Genomic DNA, 19,875 nt, shown 5'->3' with positions numbered 1-19,875 from the left:
CTCTTTAATCAAAACAATTTAGCCATCTCTGCTAACTCCATCAGCTTTTGCAACCATTTATCCATTGTAGGGATTAAAGTGTCCTTCCATTTTTGTCCATTAAGTAATCCTGCTACCATCAACATAAAGGTAAAGGTAAAGGTTCCCCTCGCACATACATGCTAGTCGTTGCCAAATCTAGGGGGCGGTGCTCATCTCCGTTTCAAAGCTGAAGAGCCAGCGCTGTCCAAAGACATCTCCGTGGTCATGTGGCTGGCATGACTCAACACCAAAGGCTCACAGAACACTGTTACCTTCCCACCAAAGGTATTCTCTATTTTTCTACTTGAATTTTTCAAATGCTTTCAAACTGCTAGGTTGGCAGAAGCTGGGACAAGGAACGGGAGTTCACCCCATTATACGGCAGCACTAGGGATTCAAACCGCTGAACTGATCGACAAGCTCAGCGTCTTAGTCTCTGAGCCACCATCCCTAACCGTCAACATATATAACATCAAAGTTCCAAATATTTTTCCAAGTCTTTTTCTATTAAACCCAAGGGAAAAATCTCTGGTTTTATCTTTATATTCACTTTGAGAATATTCTGTATTAGAATATGAATTCTAATATTTCTTCACTTTATCACATGTCAACCATAAATGATAAAATGTCCCTTTACATTTGCATTTCCAATATTCATTTGAAATACCTTTATACAATAAATTCTTGATAACTTGTCTGATATTAAATATCAATGACATATCATCTTATAAAATTTTTTTTTAAAATGTAATTTAATGTAAATTTTAACCTTTTGTCCACATATTCTTCCATTGTTCAAGCTTTATGTTGTATCCAAAGCTCTTTGGCCACTGAATCATACAATGCTTTACAAATTCACTTTACAAATTCAAATTCAATAACATTTTGTAGACCTTAGCAATAATATGTTCATCACTACTACACAGTAGGATTTCCAATTCATTGTTAACAGAATCAAGCCCATAGTTCTTTTTGCCTAATTTAAATCTTTCTTTTCATTGTAAACCATTGGCAGATATGTCCTTCTGATTCTAGCTCTTTCTTAGACTTGATCACCAAAATTAAAAGTTATTATTTTACCATAAGTCTCCCAGTCCAGCTTTGCCACCATTTCTTTTCTATAAAAGCTTTCTCAAACAGATATCTTCATAGAAAACCTTATTTTATATTTGTTCCAAATACTTAGAATGGCACATCTAGCAATGTGATTGTAAAAATCAACATTTACTTTAACCTTGTCATACCATACATAACCGTGCCACCCAAATCTTAATTCATGACCTTCTAAATCAAGTAGCCAATTCTGGAGATTCACCCATTCTTTTAGCCAGACCAAATAACAAGCACTGAAATACAGTTTTAAATCTGGTAAATCCAACCCCCTTCTTTCCTTAACATCTTGCAATAGTTTATATCTAATTTTTATTTTTTCCCCTTGTCATATGCCAAACTTCGAAATATCCGTCTGCCATTCTTTAAAGAGAGTATCAATTGTAAGTATTGGCAAGGCCATTCTCAAGGAGCCAGTTTAGTTTCTAACTATTTCAGAGAATAAGCATCAATTATTATCAGTTATAAGATCAATAAACAGTGTTTTCTGGCTTTAGTCTCCATCGCCTCACGAAACTGAAGTTCTTCGAAGAGACTGGCCAATTCTTAGAGTAGGAGATTCTGAAAATACCTAGAACCTATAAAACTTGTGTCACTATAGATATAAGCAGATTAAGAGCCTTTCTTTTTAGCCTCAAGATTTACAAGCATGTGATGGTGACCTTCCAGAAACTGTTGTCCAGTAGAAAGTTTTAATTCACATTAGAAGTCATTGTAGCAAAAAAATAAAGCTGCCTTTGAGATAAAAATTTATCCAACTCCTGGTGACTAATATGGATACATCCGTGCAGCTGTCTTAATAGAGATGTCAAAGTCATTTGCCATATCTTTCTTCTACATGCTGTTTTTTATGAAGGTTCTCAGTCGACCCTACAGACTTGCATTTTCCTGATTTTCTCCTTCCAAGTGCTAAGAAGGGTTGACCATATTTTGCTTTCTATATTATTAGAAAATCTTATTTGAAGCTTTTGATTGCACTGTTCAGCTCAAGAGGCCTCTCTTTTCATTCTTCTGCCATTCCAAAAAATGGTATCAGAAGCAAGGCATTCACCAGGAAAAAAACACAGACAGACAGACAGGCCAAGCTTTGAAATTGGACTATGATTTTTGTCTATGGGAGAAGCAATCTGTGCTGATGGTGAAGTTTTTCTAATGGAAATAGGTCTCAGCAGGAGCATTTGAACAAAATGTTCTATCACATTTTTCATGAATAATAAGCCAAGACTGTGCAGAATTCCAACTGATAGTTTTGTATGAATGTAGCAATATGATAAGACAAAATTAAACAATCTGTATTTGCACAATCATTTCCAGATTAGGAGCAACATCTGAATTTTAAGTACTGTGCCAGGAGCTATATCTAAAAAAGCAAAAACTATTTTTGATTTAATTTAAGCCTTAAATATAATTAATATAATTTCACCCTCTGTTATGTTAAAAAAAATCATGCAATAAACAGTTTTAGTAGTGTCTGGGGTGTGATTTGCAGGTTTTGGGATGCACATTTGGTACGAGAGGCTTTAGGTTGGGCACTTTAGAGTAGCATGAAGGATGAACCTGATACGCAACCTGTTAAGTCAAGTAATGAGCCCATTGTTTTAAAGAGTTGCAAAACTGCTGTTGGGTGTTGCACAAATGGTATCCAGGTAATGACAAAACTTCTGTCCAAAGGCTTCTGATGAAATCTGGCAAATGTCCATCATTCATACCTCTCCCCACACAAGTTTAACCTCGAAAAGGAAAATGATTGTATTCCTATTCATCATGATGACAACATAAGACAACAGTCTTACATATAGGAAAAAAGAACCCAAACACTAAGTACTTGCTTGATGGACATTACCTTACAGATGACCCCCATCCCGTTAAAGACCTTGGAGTTTTCATGTCAAATGATCTAAGTGCCAAAGCCCACTGCAAATACATAGCAAAAAAGGCTCTAAGAGTTGTAAACCTAATCTTGCGTAGCTTCTTTTTCAAAAACACTACACTACTAACCAGAGCATATAAAACATTTGCTAGACCAATTCTAGAATACAGCTCACCTGTTTGGAACCCTCACCATATCTCTGACATCAATACAATTGAACGTGTCCAGAAATATTTTACAAGAAGAGTTCTCCATTCCTCTGTAAACAACAAAATACTTTATCCCACTAGACTTGAAATCCTGGGCTTGGAAAACTTGGAACTCCGTCGCCTTCGACAAGACCTAAGTTTAACTCATAGAATCATCTATTGTAATGTCCTTCCTGTCAAAGACTACTTCAGCTTTAATTGCAATAATACTAGAGCAACCAATAGATTTAAACTTAATGTCAACCGCTTTAATCTAGATTGCAGAAAATATGACTTCTGTAACAGAATCATCAGTGCTTGGAATACTTTACCTGACTCTGTGGTCTCTTCTCATAATCCTAAAAGCTTTAACCAAAAACTTTCTACTATTGACCTCACCCCATTCCTAAGAGGACCATAAGGGGCGTGCATAAGCGCACAAACGTGCCTACCGTTCCTGTCCTATTGTTTTTCTTTTCTTCTATACCTTTATATACTATATAACCTTTCTGTATGATAGTTACATATATTGTTGTGACAAAATAAATAAATAAATAAATAAAAATAAATTTCCTCTGAGAATGATCAAGTTAAATATAGATAAAGTGAATTTAGCTTATTTATACAAAACCTCCTTGATTATCACCTTATCAAAAAATTTCTTTTGTTTTCAGATTGTTGAGACATCTTCCTCTTCTCCGGAAAGTGAGTAATTTTCTATTTGGTAAAATGCAGATTGCCTGGGGTACTTTGTCACACTTGGCACAAATAGCCTGAAAATTCTTTTATGTACTTGCATTAAAATAAATACGACTATTTATAGACTAATTGGTGGAAGAGATAACTACTGCTAATTTCATGGAATTTGGGCTGCGTTTATCTAAGTGGGTCACACTTGATGATTTAAATCCTCTTTAGAATTGTCTGGTAGTTGCAGACCTACTCCTCTGCTCATACTTATGGATCAGTATAAAAAGTGCCTTGCCCAAGCAAATGGTAGTGTTATATCTCATCTGACCTCAAAATGTTGTGGTCTCTGACCTAAATTTCTAAGTTTTTCATCTCTTTCACCCAGCTAAAATATCAAAATGCCCTAACTAAAGGGCAAACTATTATTTGCAAAGTTATCCATAAGGTTGATTAGCTCATGGGATGATTTTTTAAACAGTCATCTATTCTCAGCTAAAAGAACAACCGATTTACTAGTTCACAAGAAAGTTTTTAGAAAGAATTTAAGGAAATATTTTCTGTAATGTAGTGTTTCTTATATCTTAGCAACTTAAAGCATTTTTGGCTGGGGAATTCTGGGAACTGAAGTCCAGACATCTTAAAGTTGCTAAGACTGCGAAATGCTGCTCTAGTGGAGGGTAAATTGGTTCTAAATTGGAAATAGTTCAGTTAACTGAAATTCTTATAACTTTCATCTCAGTAAATCTTGTTAATCCGAGTTTGAGACTAATTAGTTTTCCTTGACTTTGAACTGTCAATCTTACCAAAGGTACCAAAAGGCCTAGATTGCTTTATCACCAGGTTTTACCTTTTGAGCTACAAAAACATCTTTTGGCTCCAGCATTCTTCCTCTGCAAAGGGACCTGGTTAAGCTAACTGAGGGTAATGCTTTCTTTACAGAGGGAAATACTACTGAGACCAAACTTGAGTTGGCTTCTGTTTCTCCTCAAGAGCCCATGGAGGCAGCAACCAAAGAAGAACTGGAGAACGGAGATATGTCGGGAGATGGTGGGTATTAGCCTTTGGCAAGGTCTGCCATTAGGTAAGGGATCAAGCCAGATCCTTGGATGGTGATAAAAATGCAAATCTATAGTCCAAAGGACAATCAGCAAAACGGCTGAGCAGGTTTGCATCTGTCACATGATTTCTCACAAACATGGACTTTGAAATAGAGTGGTAGAAAATTTGCCATCACAAAAATATCTTGATTTCCGCTGTAAGCAGATTGCTCCTTTTTGGGGGTCAGGGCTTTTGAAGGTTCATTCTGGTTTTAGAAGAGTAATCTGGGTATGCAGTGAGGATGGTAAAAATTACTTAGTTTTGCTGAGAGCTCATGACAAATGAAATCCTGTGGTTCTCAGGAGCTCTTTAGATTTTCTTGCTGAGAAAATCATTTTTGAAACATAGGCTTGTTCGCTATTATTGACCACTAAAATGCTAACTCTTGGGGAGGATCCAGTGTATATTGCACTTAAGCTTCATGCAAAATTGCCAATTTCATGAAATGCTGGTTTATGGTGATGGCTAACCTTTTCACCATCGCGTGCCAAAAGCGTGAGGAGTGTGGGGAGCCCCGTGTCCACACCCATAATTCTATGCGCCCCATGAATTTGTGCATGACCCCCCCTGCTCCCCCCACTTTTGGCATATTATGGCATGGTGGGCCAAGTAGCCCTGTTTTTTGCTCTCTCCAGGCTCCAGAGCCTCTCCAGGAGCCTAGGGAGTGGGGGAAATGGGCCTTCCCCACCCCACCCCAGGCCTTGCGGAGGCAGGAAACAGCCTGTTTCCCTACTTCTGGTGGGCCCAGCTGCACCGGAGCTAAGCTTGCGTGCCCACCAATATGGCTCCACATGCCACCTGTGGCACACATGCCATAGGTTTGCCATTATGGTCCTTTACTGTTTGTAAAATCTGCTGCATGGAAAACTTCTAGTTTGTAGCCCTCATAATAATAATAATAATAATATTTTAATTTGTAAAACTCATGAAGTCACAAGGTCCTTGACATGTCTAGATAATCCCTCCCTCATAAGGCCTCCCCCTTCTGCCAAAGCCTTGTTCTTTCCACCCCAACCCAGCCCCAATTTCTGTCAGAAAGAACTTATCTCTGATTAGCAGCTGATTGGAGATAACTCTCTCCATATGCACACAAGCACTTTTGTACCAGAAACAGCTTTAATAGTCCCTATAGGGATAATGGAGATATTTTAAAATGTCCTTATTATATAGTAAAAGAGATATTTTTTTTCTAAAGACAGGAATAAATTGCCTTTCCCAAATGTGCCTTTGGACTGAGATTGTCAGATTGTCAGCAATATGCTGACTCTGTAAACCACTTTGAGAGGGCTATAAAGTGCTATGAAGTGGTATATAAGTCTAAGTGCTATTGCTATTGCTATATATGTTGACGTTCTGTTGAAGTTTGCTTGCCCTCTGGAATACTCTTCAAGGGTGACATATAGGCTGTGGCTATTCTGGGTGAAACCTACCCAAAAGTGTTTCTGATTTTGTGCTATTCTCCTCTCCCTGCTGTTTCTGCCCACTCCTCCTTTCTCTCCCCCTTCTCTTCCTACTTGCCCAGAGGACTAAGGAACAGTGCCGTTTTCCCAGAGGGTGCTTTTAGAGAGCTTTTAAAATGAAGCTTTAAGTTTCAATCCGTCTCCCTCTGCGCTGCAAAACGTGTGTGTGTGTGTGTGTGTGTGTGTGTGTGTGTGTGTGTGTGTTTGTATCATTATAGATGGGCACTGCAGCTTCTACAATATGGAAACTGTAAGCATTCTTTGGTGGAAGGGACATCTTCTGTGAGAAGGGTTATCTGAAACTTTTAAACGTGAACACCATCACATGTAAGTGGATCTGGGAAGATAAAAGTTATTGTGCAACTTTCTTCAGTGTCATCAGTGCATTTGCACTTAATGGAGCTTTTTGGCTAGCAGACAGAGCCCTACCCAGGAGGTTACTTGCAGAGTTGGAGCTGTATATAAGAGAAACAGAGATCAGACAAAAATGGGGAGATAGGTCTAAGTAATTGCAGCAGACTATACCATGAATTTGGAAACAGGGATTAAGGGGCTAAATTGAAGGTTGCTTCATCTGCTATGTAGTGGGGTGCCTGAAGTAGAAATTCTAAATTGCATTATCCCCTCCCATCCATGCACAATCCCTTAAGGAAGATCTCTGATGCAAGCTGCTCTGAAATAAATAGAAAGGGCACAACTACCCAGATATAAATCAAAATAGGAAGATAACCCAGATCATGGTGGGTTATACTCTAGCCTTCCTGATGCTGCAAGATCATTTTATATCCTCATGGAAGAATGTCATCCATTACATAACTGCGTGGCTTATCAGCTTGATTTTGAGAGAGTCTCATCTTAGTTAAAAGAAAGGGTTCTCAATGTCAGTATCAGGAGCAACCCTGGTAAAGCTACACCTTGTAACCACTTTGTTACAAGGCTCTAAAACAGAACCTTGGGCTATCCCACTGCTTACTTCTCTCCAGGGAGATGTAATCCCATTAAAGACTACACGTTCAGTGTGGTTTGTCAGCCAGTTACAAATCCATCCAGTGGTGGTGTCTATCTCACATTTTTTTAGTTTTAGAAATCCAAGTATGCTATGTCCACCAGTGCTGGTTCACTAATTTAGTCACTTTGTTGAAGAATGAAATAAGGTACCATATCCAAACTAGGGACAAAGAGGATTGGGCATCATCACAGAAGTAGACTAGATGAATATGAATCTCCTTCTCCACGTCTGATTGAGAGATATACTTTTGTCAAGAAGCTATCACCATCATAACCTATAAGACCCAAATTTTGGAGGCAGGTGGAGGTCAAGAAAGCCATAATACACCAAACCATTATCTGTACTTATTTGCCAAAGTCAGATGTGTTCAATGAACATAAATTAATTCTAAGAATTCTAAGACTTGTAGTTCTCATGCATATGGAGGGTACCAAATTGGGGAAGGTTAGCTTCTATATTATTGGAGATATTTAAAAAGAGAATATAGATCAGGATCAAAATACCTGACATTTCCTTTTATTCTCCAAAGGTATTTCTGACAATGAATGCAGCTCTGAAAAAACAGGAGTCAAAATAAACCCTGTGACTATAGAAGGTGGGGACTTTCAGCTTCATCAAGGGAAAATCGAGGCTGCTCCAACTACGAAGAATTTGGATCCTAGCGAAGCCCCTACTGCTCACCAAAGAAAGCTGGCAGTGGAAAAGATGGTCATCAGAGATCATTTGGGGCAGGAAGTGGGAAGCATGGATGCTGTTGGGCAAACACAGAACTTCATTAGGAAAGAGGATGAGTTGGGAGACCATGATAACATAGGAAATGACTGTGAAGAATGGAGTACTTCAGGTAATTTTTGCAATGTGGTGGATCAAAAGAAAACTGGTTGTGCTACCAAAAACCATCTGGACTGTGATCTTGGTAGCCGTGATGGCCCAGAGGGAGCATCTCCAACTTCCCATGATCAGCAAAACCCTTCCAACCTTCTGCAGGACAGTGCTAACTGCCTTGATTCCTCCAGGAAGCAGGGAGATAGTGAGCAGGAGGTAGGCTTGTTGGTCAAGGAGGCAGTTCTGATGGAAATGGGGCAGAAAGAATTACCAGAACAAAATGCAGAGGAAGCAGAGCCTGCCAGAAATCTAGCAGTCTGTAATGTTGCTACAGAAGAAGCAGCAGGGAACCAGGCAAATCATACACAGAAGGAAGAGATGCAAGAATGCCGTGGATCAGACACAATAATGCTGGAAGGAGCAGAAGAGGGGGAAGAGACCAAACAATCTGTTTCAGACCAGATCGCTCCTGGTCAAGAAACAACCATTCTGAGCCCTTTGGAAGAAGCTAAGCTAGATCCAGTAATGACTTCATCTTCATCAGATCAGATTCCTTCTCTGTCAGATACTAAAGTATCCCTTCCAGAACAGAATCCATTATCTTTTCAGGAAACGGAAATTTTATTCCTGCAGTCAGAACAGTCGTTATTACCAAATCAGAGTCCATCACTCCTTTTGGACCAATCTGTTTCATTGCAAGAAAATAAGGATTCTCTTCTAGGTCAAACCCCATCTCCATTGCCAGAATCCTTTGTAGCATCAAATCCATCATCTCTGCAGGACCATTTTTCTTCTCCAGAACAGAAAGCATTCTCATTACAAGATGATACCACTCTTCAAGAAGCTAAAGACTTCTTATCAGACCAGACCCAATCATCCATACATGAAGCTAATGGAAAAAATCTGGACCAGATCTCAACTGCTCTTCAAGAATGTAGTGATTCTGTAGTAGATCAAATACTGTCTACCTCTCCAGACCAGCTCACATCTCTGCCAGAAAAGATTTCATTACATGAAGGGCAGAGATCACCCCACATCTTGCCAGCTGTTCTGGACCAAGAACAGTCTGTGTTGGAGATGAAAGGTCCCCTTCCAGATATTGACCCTTCTGTTATTAATCAACTCTCTTCTCTATGTGATCAAATCATTCCCCTTGAAGAAGCTAATAATTCTTCCTTGGGAGAAGTTTCAGTACCTTTGCAAGTCCAAATGCCAACTGTTACAGAAACTCAAACACCGCTTCTTTCTGAGGGTGATACATTTCCTTCAAGCCAGATCCCATTATCTGAGAATGAAAAGAAGGAGACACCAACAACTGGGCCAGACCAGATTCCACTTGCCCTCCAGGACCAGAAACCCCCATTTCTGGATGGCAAGGAGGTGACAGGATCTCTAACTGATCATTCACCACTTCAGAATCAGACCCCTTCCTGTCTTAAAGACCAAGCTCAACCAACAGTAGTGGAGCACATGTCAGTCTCTGTGCAGGACCAAACCTCTTCCCTTAAAGAAACAGAAGAGACTGTTCCAGGAAAGACATCTCCAATTCTTGTGAAAAAGACGCCCACACTGTTGGATCAAACTCCAACCCCTAACAAAGACCAAGGTCCAATACTACAAGAGACAACTGTCCTTGATGCTTTGTCAACTGTGAACCAAGATTCTGCTCAACCCCTTCTGGATGCAACTGTAAATTCAGTGAATCAGGAATTGAAAGAAGATAGAGATGCTAATTTGGCTTCAGAAGCTGAGAACACTGAGATCCAAGAAAATATTGCTGCTGAGCAACAACCTTTGTTGAATGAGCTGAAAACCGCAGTAAAACCCCAGGACATTTCTCTAGGAGATCAGCAGCAGTCCAAGAGTGGGATCCAAAAGCACCAGGGTGCCTCAGTCCAGGAGGCCCCAATTTACATCACCACTGATGGCAATCCTGCCTCGTGCCACCTCCAACCTGCAGCATCACACCAGGAGGAGGGTCAAGAGCAGGGGCAGAACAGACGCAAGCAGAAGACATGCCAGTGCTGCTTGGTCATGTAAGCTTGGCGTCTTTCAGCCAGTTGAGGAGAACAGGTGTCATTGATCTGGTCCTAGCAGCAGGCTCTGAAAGTGGTAACATGCCCTGCTAATCATGTAGTGTAAGCATTTCACACATTCACGCATGCACATGCACCACATGCATACAGTACACACTCCGTGGAGGGATTTGAAGGCAAGTTGCATCGATGGGTCCACGGAAGGCTTGCTGCGTCACGAAAGAGAGAGTGTTCAGTGACAGGATTGTTTCTCTTTATTGATTTCTCATAGCTCTCCACCCAGTTTTCCTGGAGGCAGAAAACGAGGGACACCCTGCTTGGGCAGATTGTATCGGCCCACACATTCTCCTGCAGCATGCACACTTCTCCCTACACTAGTAGTGTAGACCTGCATTTTTCTTGGCACTGTCAAATACTGTATCACCATTCCCTCCACTTATAGTTTATGTGCCTGCATGTCATCCTTGTTGTGCGTGCATGTACATCACACATTTAGAATGCACATGCGTGTGCACAAAGGTTAATAACATGCAAACGGAGATAGAGGCATATCCATCTTTTCTTCCTTTGGCTTGCAAGGCATTTTCCTATCTTGGAAAACACCTGAGTTGTGTGCCATTACAAACCTACAGGCTTCCACAACCTTTTCACAGGGCTGGACACAAAGGCTACAATATGCATGCAGAACTCCTGCCATCCACATTCTCCGCATGTGCCTGAACCCCGTCTGCTGAGTTGGCATGACTCACCAATCTGGACCCACTCCAGACACTGAGCAATACCCTCTTCCTCCTGTTCCCACCGCCTGCACCTCTGCTAAGATGGCCAGCTGGACACAACTAATCTTGCAGGGCAGTGACACATACGACACAAGAGGACTTCCTGCCAATAGGCAGTGCATTGCAGGGACTTTGGACAAGGCACTATTGGAACCTTCTCTCCTAAATGTGGTCTCCAGCGAAGATCTTGTGTGTGTGGTAGACTCAATGTTCTGCCTCCCAAAACGGGACTAAGAAACCTTTCCTAGCTCTGACTCTTCCCTTCCTATAAAAAGCCTGGGTTTGTGTTCCGTCAGGTCACAAGCTCTTCCCTCAACCCTTCATGTCCTCCTTTTGGTGACTGTTTATTCTATGCACTTTGTTTTGATTTTAGTTATATAACTTCTGTTAGGGCCACCACCTAAGCCAGTAAGAGCCTTTTAAATGTCAGTTTCTGGCTAATACTGATTCTCAATTAAAGTCAGATGCAATGACAAGCAATACCTGTGACTCTGCTTGGGGTAGGGACGTGATTTGCCTCCTGGGCTTGGAAATGGGGCAGGCTAGCAGAACTGTCTGATGATCCACTTTGTGCCAATTATCAAAGACCCAGGGTGATCTGGAGGTAGACGGATGAAGAGTTGGTGATCCTGTCTCTTGTCTAAAGTTTTCCAATCCTGGGAAAGAGGTAGAAGTTAAAAGCCACTTCACTCCTTTTCCAACAAAGACTTATCATGAATAATGAATAATAATGCATTATATTTATGTATGGCTTTGAAAGTACTGAAAGTACATCCCATGCAATCTCAGTCATACTTAACAATACAGTTAAGTAGGTCAGTGCTCCATCACGTTAGAAGAATGGAGTAAGGAAAGCAGAGGCTGGAAGAACGGATCCCTTGCTTAATATCTCACGCCATGCCTCAAACTTGTAGCCTTTTCCTTCTAGTTATGGTGGCTGCATTCCAGATCTGAAGTATTATAAGGACTGAGCACAAGTAAGCATTGCTGGGTTGAAGTTTCTTCCAGGGGTCCAATTCCAAATGTCCCATGGGGAGAAGAAATAGCAACAAAAGTCATCTGAGATGTATAATATAAATATGCCAAGTGTGTTCTTGGCAAAGCTGAGATTTGGAACTGGGATGGTGGTGAAGAGACAGTCTTTTCCTCACTCCGAATAATTTGGTAAACTACAGTATTATGACAGTAATACATATGTGTATAGAACGGATGAAATACTTGATATCAATGTCTTGAGAACAAAATTGTTCCAGTTGAGGAAAAGCCAAGGAGATAGTATTTGTATGGCAAGAATCAGCCACCCATGTATCATGCATGGCTCCAACAAACTGGTCACTCAAACTGCTGATTTCTGATGGCATAACATGTCCAATACCACACATCAAACAAATTATTAAAGTTTCATTTTAGAATAACACAGATGGAAGGGACCTTGGAGAGCTTTTAGTCCAATCTCCTTCTCTTATTTTATTTATTTATTTATCTTATTTAAGGAAAGTTTGAGTTTGCTGCGGGTGCAAAAAACAAAACAAAACACCTGCCCACTGTCTTGTGTCAATATAAGGACAGAAGTGGCATCTGAGTAAAAACAGAAACAGTGCTCAATTTGGGGGCAAATATAATACATATAAAATTCATAGTGCTAAGATTACAAGGTGTATTTATAGACACAAACACACATACTGTACCTTCCATTTCAAACTGACCAAGGACAAAAACTGATACAAGAGAAAAACCACAGAAAAGAAAGCTTGATTCTGAGCCCCATTATTAGATCTGCCCTTTCTTGTCTGCACACAGGACCATCTTTTGCTGTCTGTGATGATTTTCCACCTATCCAGTACCACTGTTGACCTTTTTTCCTGTAGGATAGTCCTGCCCCATATTTTTTTGTAGTATTCTCAAGGTCCGCGAAATTTGTATGACCATGTAGGAAATTATCCAAAACGATGCTTCTGTTGGCTTTCCCACCCAGTCTTGTAATTCTGCAACAGATACTTTGATTTTTCTCACCGGAGCGCTTGCTTGTGGAAATTTAAGGCAACTTCCAACTTCCTTCTATGTTTCAGAAGTATGATAGTTGTGCTACACAGCCAATACAGGTTTTGGAAGCTCTGAAGGACAGAAGATGAGGTTGGAGGTTTCATAGCAAACAATGTGTGACAAAGCTATACTTGATCCGACTTAGGCAGGGAGGGAGGAAGCAGAGGGATTTCTAGCCAACCAGGGCTCCAAAAATAGGGATTCCCCAGAATTCTTGGAAGAAGAATTCCTTGAAAGATCCTCCTGGAGACTCAGAACATGCAGACTCAACTTGGCAAGAGATATGAAATAGATCAAGCCAAGCCTTTGTTTAGTGCCCAATAAGGCAGTGGGTTTGACAGCTTGTAGACAGCTTGTAACACCACTTGTCTGAAGTAACAACATCTCCCTCCACTTAATGGGGTCCAGGATTTGAGGGGTCTGTAATGAACACCCTTTGAATGGTATTGGAGTAGGAATGGATTTCCAGAGGAAAATTGCAGACTACAGGAATCAGGAGCACTACTCAGGTGACCCTGAGAACACAGATAAATCTCCAAATGCTTCAAGGACTCTCTAAAAGGATGCAAATGACCAGCTGTCTGCAAGGAATATAAATCCTTCCATTCCTTATTATCCTGTCAGAGCTGAAGAAGCTTCTTGGATGAGAAGCGAAATGTCTTCAAAGAAAAAACAAGGCAGTCCAGTTGCTTCCTGAAAAAGCACCTTTGGGATAAGCAGCAAGAGATGTAGACCAGCCCCCTGAAATGAAATGCAGACAGCCAACCTCTGGTAGCTGGTTGGGAATGAAGATTTACCACTCTTCTGGGGATCAGGTATAAGTTTAATGCCACTTCAGCTCTTAACAGTATATCTCATCTAGAAGTCTATATCTTAAAAGCAGGCCAAGTGAATAATCTTAGCATGCTGAATGGAACCCACGAGATAAACTTGAAAATAAAGACTATAAGAAACAACAAAACCTTTAGGAAATACCAACTTCCAAAAAATATCCAAAATATTAGAACTGTCCTGCCTCCTAGTGGTGACAAGGGAAATGTTGCTACCATTTAAAATGTTGGTTAGTGCTATCAAACTCTTTAAATATTTAAAGGATGCATGGAAATATGCCTGGATTAAGCAGCAATAAATGATTGCTTGCCTTTTTCAGTACAGATATATCTTACTCAGACATCTTGCCTTATAACTTGTTCTTCTGCAAATTCTGCTACCATTTCAGAAAAGCGACTGTTCTTTTGGATAGTCACTTGTTTGAAAAGGTATAGGGCAGGGGTCTGCAAACTTGGCTCTTTTAAGACTTGTGGACTTCAACTCCCAGTGTTGCTCAACCAGCTGGCTGAGGAACTCTAGGAGTTGAAGTCCACAAGTCTTAAAAGAGCCAAGTTTGCAGACCCCTGGTATAGAGTCTCCTGCTCGAAGAGAGGGCTGGAAGAGAAGACCTCCAAGGCCCCTTCCAGCTCTATTCTGATTGGTTGATTGAAGTTCTTGTATCTCTAAATCTTGTGATTTGACCAATTTTTCTTTTATTGAAAAAGTTTTACAACATTTTAACAAATATCTCCCCTCCTTCCCTCTTCCCCCCTTTTCCCAACCCCTTGGGAAAAGGGGATGATTTGACCAATTTTAAATGGGGCATCCCATTTTAATCTCCCACTCATTAGCTACTCAAGAACCTTATCTCACTCTCTTTTCTACTATAGCCTGGGATCTAGTAGCACCCTAGAGGGAGATGCTGCTCAAAATTACTGCTCTGTACTGGAAAAATCACATGATCATTACATGTTTTTCTTAGATTAGAATGATTACAAAGGAGACAGAAGTAAGTCTTCATATGAAGTGAGTCTTCATATCCACTTGCAGATAGTGTTCAGCCAGACCTCTGCTATTCTTACAAAAATAATGAGAGAAAATGCAGAGATTATCTGAGCATGGCAAAATAGGAACTGCTGCTGAAATAAAGCCTGGGTTCATACATCACACTAAACCAGGGGTCTCCAACCTTGGCAACTTTAAGACTTGTGGACTTCAACTCCCAGAATTCCTCAGCCAGCTTTGATTCTGGGAGTTGAAGTCCACAAGTCTTAAAGTTGCCAAGGTTGGAGACCTCTGCACTAAACCATAACATAGTGTGTTTGATTTTTGTTTGATGTAAACCCACCCCTTACACTTTAAACCTCATGGTGTTAGAGAATTATAATGTGTTATTATGTGGGTGTCAACTCTCAGTGATCAGGTAGAATTTTTCTCAGGAGGACTTGTCCCCAAAATGATCCTTCAGGTATTCCAAAGGTGCACCTATCACCACTATAACTGAGTCTATTCACCTTGTTGCTGTTCGTCCTCTTCTCTTTCTTTCCACTTTTTCCAGCATTAAAGCCTTCTCCAGAGCTAGCCCTTTTAGTAATGTGAATAATGTGAAGTAATGTGAAGTATGATAACCTGATCCTTGACGTTTGTGCGCTTCAAGAGAGAACACTGAGTCTATTTGTTCTATGATCCACTTGTTTGTTTCCTGGGCTATCCAGGAAACTCAGACTGTTTCAAAAAATGGGATGACTGGTCAGGATTATTTTGCTTTGGAAATAAGATCAGTTCAGCGCACTTCAATGGATATGTGGATATCCATCTACCAACCATGATAGCCAAGGAGGACTCTCTCTGATCTCTATTCCTATAGAAGAATTGGAGACGAGTGTTTTCATGCTGCTTACTATCTGTAATTTACTGGTCTTGTTGAGGTACTTATCTGATCTTGCAAGACTCTATGTCCTTACGAAATCATAAAGAACAAACTATGCGCCTGCCAACTAAATGGTGAGGCAGTAACCCCTCCTGCTCCACATAGACTCCAGAGTTGGTGTATAAGAACTTTCATAAGATGACGTTTCAGCCCACAAGATTTCTTTGGAGAAGCATGGCTTTCCAGCATTTGATTTGCTGCTATGGCCAGGAAAAGAAGATGGACGTTAACATTGCAATGATTGAAAAGTTGAGAAATGAATGATGGAAAAACACTCAAGACAACATCTCTACAAAGGAAACTATACGCACAAGGTAGCTTCTACATTGGGCTTCTTAGCATATATTGCTGCTTTTTAAAACAAACATTTATGAACTACAAAATACAAATATTACAAATATTTATTAGATTTTTTTTATCTAGCCTTTATTTTTGGTCAATTCAAAATGTACACCTTAGGTGCACACCTAAAGTTTATTTTTATTTTCCCTGTAAGCTGGGTTGCACTGAGAGAGTGATTGATCACCCAGCCTAAGGAGGACCAGAACTCATAGCCTCCCAGAGGTTAATCCAGCACCTCAGCCACTATACTGAAACGGTTTATAACTTCTGGGTGATGGGAATCATCCTACCCTTTAAAAAGTAAAGTTTTTCAGGCCTTCTTGGTACAAAGTAAAAAAAAGTAGGTTTCCTCAGTTCCAGCCTGGGGAATTTCGCAGCTGTGGGCTACAGTCACAAAGACCTTGTTTCTAGCACCTGGGGGGAAAAGTCTGATTTGGGCATCTTTGAAGAAAGGATCCATCATCCAACACAACTACCAACTCCATATTCTGGAGATTTGCTGAAGATCAGAAGTGATATCAGAAGACTTTCACCAGGAGAATCTTGAAGATCCTGGAGATTGGATCAGGTCACTGCAATTTCTGGCTTAAATTCATTGCCCTGTTTGTTTTAAGCAGATCAAAGGATGTTAAGAGACATTTCAGTCATTTGATCCAAAGGGACAGTAGGACCTTTTGAAGACCCCAAGGAATGGTCCTTCCAAGAGAAATTGCATCTGCAGCTGAGCATATGACATCCAAAGATCATGTCTCCCTTTCTTTTAGTCTGGAAAATGGAGAATTGTTTCTTTCCTGCTCAGTCCAATTCAGGATTTCCTCTTGAGTAGGAAGAAATCGTTTTTCATAACCAGAAATCACTATGGCAGGTGATCTTGCTAGTGGTGGAGAAGGAGAAGGCTCAGGGATTTCTTCTGATATTTCTGCAATGTCCATACTTTCTGGAAACTGGGTCGAACACTTGGTCAGGGCCTCCTGAAAAAAAATGCAGCAAAGTCATAGGAGCCCTAACTCAAACTCAGCAAGTGAACCTACTGTAAGGAAACAGCAAAGCCCATTCAGGATGTCAAAACATAGCCTCTAACCTTAAATATTTGACTCCCATTTTTCAGATTTCCAAACTCCTTAACTTTACCAAACTTGGCAGAGTTTTCAAAGCAGCCCACTTTTGGAACCACCCTTTTAAGAGTTCGTGGATGAAGGGAACATGTTTTCCACTATTTCTGCTAGGGTAAGCAACCTCCCCACCCCCCAAGTTATGGATATATCCTGTCTATGAGAAAGGGGAATCTTTAGCATGTTCTTGGCAACATCTTTCCTCAATTTGGTTCCCTTCAGATGTGAACTACAATTTCCAACATTCTCAGATTTTGTCACACTTGTGAATGATGGGAATTATAATCTAATGCAAATCTGCTGAGGTTAGAGATTGATGCTCTTACATAATTAAGAAAAGTTTCCAATTCTGAGAATACATTTGCAGATTCAGTTGTAACCACATTTTCGAAGTATAGTTATGAATCAGTGTTGAAGCTCAGAAATATGGCAAATAAAGAGGGAAAAAAAGACAAGAAAATTAAATATCTTTAGCCCAATGTACAGGCATGTTATTCTGCTTTGACCAGCCATCCACAGTAATCCACACAGAAGATGAATGGAATACAATTTTAAAATGTACATAGAGTAATGCCTTGGTCAAATGCACAAAGTACTGTATTTGCTTAATACTTACTCCTTCTTGCTTAAAAGTCTGTGCTGACCAATTGGCCCCCATCTTCACCCATATTTTCAATAAATCACTAGAGATGTGCTATGTTCCTTCTTGCTTCAAACGCTCTACCATCATCCCAGTGCCGAAGAAGCCCACCATCAAGGAACTGAATGACTACAGACCAGTTGCTCTAACATCTGTAGTCATGAAAACCTTTGAAAGGCTAGTGCTTTCCTACCTGAAAACCATCACGAATCCGCTCTTAGACCCCTTGCAATTTGCATACCGAGCAAATAGATCAACAGATGATGCTGTTAATATGGCTCTGCACTACATCCTACAACATCTTGAGTCTCCAAAGACCTATGCAAGGGTCCTTTTTGTAGACTTTAGTTCAGCATTCAATACCATCATTCCAGACATTCTTCTAACTAAGCTAAACCAGCTACAGGTACCGGAACAGACTTGTAAGTGGATCACAAGCTTCCTAACAAACAGGAAGCAGCAGGTGAAGCTAAGCAAGATCACATCAAATACCTGTACAATTAGCACAGGGCGCCCAAGGCTGTGTGCTCTCCCCACTTCTCTTCTCTCTGTATACCAATGACTGCATCTCCAATGATCCATTTGTTAAGCTACTGAAGTTCGCAGATGACACAACAGTGATTGGTCTCATTCGAGACAATGACGAATCCGCATATAGACGAGAGGTCGAACGACTAGCCTTGTGGTGCAACCAAAACAATCTGGAACTGAACACACTCAAAACCGTAGAAATGGTGGTAGACTTTAGGAAAAACCCTTCCATACTTCCACCTCTCACAATACTTGACAACACAGTATCAACAGTAGAAACCTTCAAATTTCTGGGTTCTATCATATCGCAAGATCTCAAATGGACAGCTAACATCAAAAACATCATTAAAAAAGGACAACAAAGAATGTTCTTTCTGCGCCAACTCAGTAAGCTCAAACTGCCCAAGGAGCTGCTGATCCAATTCTACAGAGGAATTATTGAGTCTGTCATTTGCACCTCTATAACTGTCTGGTTCGGTTCTGCAACCCAACAAGAAAAACACAGACTTCAGAGGATAATTAGAACTGCAGAAAAAATAATTGCTACCAACTTGCCTTCCATTGAGGACCTGTATACTGCACGAATCAAGAAGAGGGCCGTGAAAATATTTGCAGATCCCTCGCATCCTGGACATAAACTGTTTCAACTCCTACCTCAAACGACGCTATAGAGCACTGCACACCAGAACAACTAGACACAAGAACAGTTTTTTCCCGAAGGCCATCACTCTGCTAAACAAATAATTCCCTCAACACTGTCAGACTATTTACTGAATCTGCACTACTATCAATCGTTTCATAGCTCCCATCACCAATCTCTTTCCACTTATGACTGTATGACTATAACTTGTTGCTGGCAATCCTTATGATTTATATTGATATATTGATCATCAATTGTGTTGTAAATGTTGTACCTTGATGAACGTATCTTTTCTTTTATGTACACTGAGAGCATATGCACCAAGACAAATTCCTTGTGTGTCCAATCACACTTGGCCAATAAAATTCTATTCTATTCTATTCTATTCTATTTTTTGGTCTATAAGATGCACTTTCCCCCTCCTCCCCAAAAGTGGGTGGAAATGTCTATGTGTCTTATAGAGCGAATGTTGCTGAAGGCCCGGCCACCCGCCGACCCCCACCCTTCGGCCTCTGCCTCTCAGCAATTTGCCTCCTTGTAGCAAACAGCAAACAGCCTGGTCAGCTTCAGCACAGCCTGATTTAGCACGAACAGCTGATTGGCGGTTGCATCAGCCTCCCGGAATACCGCCAATCAGCTGTTCCAGGCTGTGGGGATCATAGCTGGCTGCCCATCATCACTGTCCATCGCCACCGCTACTCATCACCGCCTCAGCCTCGGCGGTAGCAATCCCTGCCATCT

The 19,875-nt window shown here is 40.6% G+C and overlaps 2 protein-coding genes across 4 annotated transcripts in view; one reads left to right on the top strand and one right to left on the bottom strand.

The window, feature by feature from the left end:
- PALM3 (paralemmin 3) overlaps positions 1–11,509 on the top strand; it is a 34,862-nt gene extending 23,353 nt beyond the window's left edge. For both annotated transcript variants that reach the window (XM_058173071.1, XM_058173070.1), the window contains exons 6-8: positions 3,864–3,894; positions 4,819–4,926; positions 7,976–11,509. In XM_058173071.1, the coding sequence (XP_058029054.1) occupies positions 3,864–3,894; positions 4,819–4,926; positions 7,976–10,311 (2,475 nt within the window). In that variant the 3' untranslated portion in view covers positions 10,312–11,509. The remainder of the gene's footprint in view (positions 1–3,863; positions 3,895–4,818; positions 4,927–7,975) is intronic.
- A 3,770-nt stretch (positions 11,510–15,279) lies between these two features.
- Positions 15,280–19,875, bottom strand: part of IL27RA (interleukin 27 receptor subunit alpha) — a 39,352-nt gene continuing 34,756 nt past the window's right edge. The window contains exon 15 of one of the 2 annotated variants that reach the window (XM_058170899.1): positions 15,280–17,182. In XM_058170899.1, coding sequence (XP_058026882.1) covers positions 16,955–17,182 — 228 coding nt within the window. In that variant the 3' untranslated portion in view covers positions 15,280–16,954. The remainder of the gene's footprint in view (positions 17,183–19,875) is intronic. The other variant, XM_058170900.1, reaches the window with a different exon arrangement.

This window comes from Ahaetulla prasina, chromosome 2 (genome assembly GCF_028640845.1).
Source record: "Ahaetulla prasina isolate Xishuangbanna chromosome 2, ASM2864084v1, whole genome shotgun sequence".
Classification (NCBI taxonomy): Eukaryota; Metazoa; Chordata; class Lepidosauria; order Squamata; family Colubridae; genus Ahaetulla; species Ahaetulla prasina.
The sequence above is the reverse complement of the archived record's forward strand: the minus strand, read 5'-3'. Positions and strand labels throughout refer to the sequence as shown.